Below are 5,805 nucleotides of genomic sequence, written 5' to 3' on the forward strand. Positions count from 1 at the left end.
CCACAGAATTATAAAATTTCCTTTATTTCACCTGGATATAATTTTTCTGATATCTAAAAATTATTAATATTTTATCCATGTGCACCTTTGTCTCTTTAGTGTTTGATAAGGATGGATAGTTACTTGAGAAAGCAAACAACAAACAGTATTGATTTTTTTTGCTCTATTTGCATAAATATCTTCAGTTTAATTAACAACATAGTTAAGGAAAAAACCACTTCTTGTTAGGGAAGTTAATCTTGTATTTCAACCATAATACCTCTATGTAAAGAGAATAATTTCCATAACTAGGACATTAGCATTTAACAGGAAAAGGAAAAAGTCATGTTGGGGTTCGGCTGCCAACAAGAGTGGATATACCAGAATCAGAGATTAGAGATTCAGAGTAGATGATGTAGGAAGTAGAAGCTGAACAGAGCATTCCTGGAGGAGTTTGATTCATCATGTCACATGACTTTCTTTGAGACTAATGCTCATTCTCCCTCATGAAACAGCAAATCCATGTTTCCTAATATCCATGTTTTGAGAACCAAATTAACTGCATCTTGTGGTGGGAAAGGAAATGACTATGTTTTCACCCAGTTTGCCATTCATAATTTAAAAATAATTTTTAGCTGCTTGTTGGCTAATATTTATTATGCTTTTAAGATGTTCTAGTAATTGTAAATATTTCTTTTAACACTCAGTCTCATGTTATCTTCATAGGAGTCCTATAATGTAGGTATTATTAGTATCTTCCATCTGACAGAAGATTTCAAGGCATTGGAAATGCAGATAGTTATTTTAGGTTCTGTTGGATTGAAAGAGGTAAAATTTGGACCCAGTACACGTGATTCCATAGCTTGGAGCAAATGACATAGAATGACTGATGTCATCACTTGTCCCAGACATCCTTTGCCCATCCACATTTCCCATATGACAAGGATACTGAATATATTAGAAGAAATAAGACTGTTTTGTCAGATGTGTAGTCAAGCACACCTCTCAATACTTTTCCTTCTACTGAGAACCTCAGGAACCAAATATTAACAAGGCATTGCATTCCATAGGCGTCATGACCATCCACTCATTTTCTCAGATAGGTCTCAGCTATGAAGAAAGAGCTGAATAACAATTACTCAGAAGTGAGTGAGTTCATTCTGCTGGGATTCAGAACAGTTCCAGACATACAGATTCTCTTATTCTTACTCTTCTTGCTCATCTACATGGTCATTGTGGTGGGAAATATTAGCATGATAATTGTCATTAAAATAGACTCCAAACTTCATACACCTATGTATTTCTTTCTCAGAAATTTGTCCTATTTAGATCTCTGTTACTCCACAGTCATTGCTCCCAAAACTCTGGCTACTTTCTTGTCAAAGGACAAGAAAATTTCCTACAATGGCTGTGCAACACAGTTCTTTTTCTTCGCTCTCTGTGTTGGGACCGAAGGCTTTCTTCTGGCCATTATGGCATATGATCGCTTCTCAGCCATTTGCTCGCCCTTCCTCTATCCTGTACGTATGTCTCAACAGGCTTGTGCTCGTTTGGTGATTGGCTCCTATATATGTGGAGGCATTAATTCCATGATACAAACAGGTTTCACCTTCAGTTTGCGTTTCTGTGGAGCAAACCAACTGGACCACTTTTTCTGTGATGTCCCAGCCCTGATCAAGATCTCTTGTGATGACACTTTTGTGAATGAGATTGTGCTGTTCATTCTCTCTGCCCTCATCATCATCACCACCACAACTGTCATTTTGGTTTCCTATGCTTATATTCTATCAACTGTCTTGAAGATCCCCTCCACCCATGGCAGGAGTAAGACTTTCTCCACTTGCAGCTCTCACATCACTGTGGTGAGTTTATTCTATGGTACTGTGTTCTTTATGTATGCCCAGCCTGGGGCCATGTCCTCACCAGAAAAAAGCAAGATTATAGCTGTGTTCTATACTCTTATCATCCCTATGTTAAATCCACTGATTTATAGTCTAAGGAACAGAGAGGTGAAAAATGCTGTGAAAAGAGTATTGTTAAAAAAATTATCTTTTCATTGACACCCAGCCATCTATGAAACTGCAGATAAACTAAAAGCAATATTTTCAAGAATTTTTTATAGAATAGTTTCAACAAAAGCCATCCAAAAGTTTTGAAGATCAAGGTTTGTTTTATTTTTTATAACATCAATAGATTCTTTAGGAAAGACTAAGAACCAATATAGATTTTCATAATCCTACATAATTATTTCATGGTGTGATGTCTAGTTATTATATAGCCTTGTTCTCCATGTTTTATTTACTTAGGTGTATGAAAAATTGCAACTTACAAATATAGTATACTACATTAATACATTCAACTTATTGATATAATATCTACAAATATATGTGAATATGTGTATTTACTTATCCATCTATGTATCAGGAGAAGAAAAAAGCTGAAAGAGACACATACTATGCTCTTTGTTTTCTCCAAATCATAATCAAGTTTGCCACTGTCCAATCTTTGCAAATGAGAATTCAAGTGCTATGGTAATGTAAATTGCTGGTTTTGTCTAAATTATACAAAGGAGTGGTACAAAGTATTACACTAATAATATCCTTCATAATATCCTTCCATCATCCAAAAATTAATGATTCCATCAAGAAGCAAAAAAGTAAAAAATGAATGAACAAATAAATAAATAAATAAATGTGGTTCCTATAAAACTATTTTGTCATGGGATCTTATAATAAATGTTTGATAATCTTTCCAGTATCACTCATGTTTATTGGTTTCAATACTGTCTATTTATGTTCTGGGATCATTTTCACAACCTGTATATTGATTGAAAATCCTTATTTTTCTTTAGATTTGAAAAAATATTGGTATGGAGGAACATAAAATCACATCTTACTATAATTTAATTCTTTTGATGTCTGTGGTTTTCCATACTTTGTATTATTAATCCTTAGAACTTCATCTTTTTATGTTCTTTTTAAAAAAGATTTTATTTATTTATTTGAGAGACAGAACATGAGAGAGAGAAAGCACAAGTGGGAGGAAGGACAGAAAGAGAGGGAGAAGTAGACTCCCCACCGAGCAGGGAAGGGAGACTGATATGGGGTTCCATCCCAGGACCCTGGGACTGTGACCTGAACCGAAAGCAGACACTTAACTGACTGAGCCACCCAGGTGTCTCCAGTTTATATTCCTTAATTAAATTTGCCATAATTTTGACTTCATACTATGAGAATTTTGAGTTTCTGATTGTTAAGATATATTCAAAATTACAACTCATAAATTTAATACATTTAATTAATATGTTCATTAATTAATAGGTTCATCAATATGATATCTGCATATATACATTTCTGAATTCATATGTGGAATTATTGGTTACTTTATTTTCTGTTTTTATTTTAATGACATATTTAAAACTTTTACATAATTTTCCAAGTAATTTATTTTTGTTTTCATCATTATATAAATAATTTTTCTGTTTACTTTTAATGTTAAGGATTCTTTAAATGATGTTTCTTATTCTGATGTACTTGACTTATTTAGATGATAACTTTTTATTGTTGTTTAAATGTAAAAAACAATATCTCATAGATGAAAGAGTATTTGAAGAGTAAAAAGTTTACTTTTTACTCTATTTTAGGATTTTAAAAACAGTGAAATCAGAAAAATAACAAAACTTCTGGGCACCTTGATGGCTTGGTCGGTTAAGTATCTGCCTTCAGCTCAGGTCATAATCTCAGGGTCCTGGGATCAAGCCCTGTGTCAGGCTCCCTGCTTAGTGGAGGGTCTGCTTCTCCCTCTTCCTCTGCCTCTTCCCTGTTCATGCTCTCTCTCTCAAATAAATAAATAAAACCTTTTTCTTTTTAAAGAAAAACAACTAAACTTCATTAATCTGTCAAATTACATTTATACAAACTGAATGAACACACATTCTAAAGGGGAAGATGTTAGATATATTTTCTTTAAAATTAAGAATAGAAAAATTAAGAAACAGACAAATGTCTATTATCCCCAAAAAGATGCAGTTCAGCATCTTATTATATCTAGCAAGAGCAATGTGATGATAAATAGAAATTTCAAGTATAAGGGATTAAGTATATGAACATATATGTTATAACCTATAACTTAAGTTACTTATAACTTAAGTAAATGAACAGTTCATTTACATGACTTTTATTCATTTACATGATTATTTACAAAGAAAATATGTATGTTTCAAATATGTTCATTTACATGATTATTTATAAAGAAAATATGAAGGAAGTATTTATGTAAATGTCTGGATTAATATAAAAAATCAATTTCATGGGGTGCCTGGGTGGCTCAAATGGTTAAGCCTTTGGCTCAGGTTATGATTTTCAGATCCTGGGATTGAGCCCTGCATTGGGCTTTGGCTCATTGGCAAGTCTGCTTCTCCCTCTCCCTGTGAACAACTAAAATATTTAATAAAAGGCTACACTATTTATATCTGTATCAGAGATTATCAAGGACTTAATATAATTCAGCAAAAGATGTATAAGACCTCAATGTAAAAAATTATAAAATTCCTTGGATGATGCAGTAGAAAAATATCCTTCAAAAATTACAAAGCAGAAGAGAAGAGTGATGTCAGCAAGATGATGGAATAAGCCATCCACGCCTCATATTCCTGAACAATAATTTGTCATCTATCCGACAAAACTGCCTTTGTGGGAGGTTTGGGATCCAGACCAGAGACTGTGCAGTTCAAGACTGTAGAGAGCTGTTTTGAGATCACTGGCCCACAATCAAGCAGCTTAACTTGTCAACATGGTGCCAGTTACAGTCCTGGAAACAGCTCTAAACCCCTGAAGACTCAAATACAGCCCCTTTGATTTGATCCTGTGGCCAGTCCCATATGGCAAGGCACTTAAAAGCAACCATGTCCATCCCTGGGTTGGATAACAAGCATACAAACTCCCATCTTGTCTGTGGACGCTGAAATAGGTGGCAAACAAGCTCTAGCCCCTCTCAGCCAGAGTCTGGGAGCTCCTGGAGATAAGCCCATCAAACTGAGTAAGACTGTAGATTCTGAGCAGTCCTGTAACGGGGTTCCAGCCTGTCCCAGCAGCAGTTCTTAAGGTGTCCTGCTGACACAGGGATTAAGCAGGAAACTCTTCTGTCTGCACACCCAAAGATCCAAAAGGGCCATATATTTGACTCCAGGCCCCTACAGCCACAGCGGCCAGCAGTCCTGCAGGTCTGGGGATGCAGCAGGAGATACTATTACTTGTATATCTGGTGATAGATTGCGACTGAGGACCTGACTATGGACCTTGAAGCAGATCCTCATCTTAGTACCACCCTCCTGAACAAAGTACTGGAGGTAGTCCCATCTACCCAGAGGCCAGACGAAAAATGCCCACCGGAGCCCCTGGTAATAAGCATGCCAAATACAGACCCCACTACAGACCCAGTGATAGCCTCAAATTGGCTCCAATCCAGCACTACTGCAATTCTGGAGATAATTCCATCAGCTCAGGGAACCAAAAGAAGGACTTCACCTGCCAAAACAGTCCATAAATCCTGAAGGAGAAGTTTGCTCCTTCAAACAAGTGGATACCAATGCAAAGCCACATAGATCATGAAGAATCAGACAAAAATGATGACATCAACAAATGAAAGATCTTGTAACTGACCCCAAAGAAAAGGGGATCTACAATTTGCCTGAGAATTCAAAATAATTATGTTAAAGAAACTCAGTGAAACGCATGGGAGCACAGACAACTAAATAGAATCAGAAAAAAAATGCATGAACATATTGTTGTGTAGAAAACAGGTTTTCTTCATAATTTTAATATAAAC

General features: G+C 35.5%; 1 protein-coding gene across 1 annotated transcript; it reads left to right on the forward strand.

The window, feature by feature from the left end:
- The first annotated feature begins 1,091 nt into the window (after window positions 1–1,091).
- LOC116592561 (olfactory receptor 12-like) lies at window positions 1,092–2,039 on the forward strand. The gene has a single exon (XM_032345718.1). The coding sequence runs from the start codon at window positions 1,092–1,094 to the stop codon at window positions 2,037–2,039; it is 948 nt and encodes a 315-aa protein (XP_032201609.1).
- The last annotated feature ends 3,766 nt before the right edge of the window (window positions 2,040–5,805 follow it).

Source organism: Mustela erminea, chromosome 6 (assembly GCF_009829155.1).
Source record: "Mustela erminea isolate mMusErm1 chromosome 6, mMusErm1.Pri, whole genome shotgun sequence".
Taxonomy (NCBI): Eukaryota; Metazoa; Chordata; class Mammalia; order Carnivora; family Mustelidae; genus Mustela; species Mustela erminea.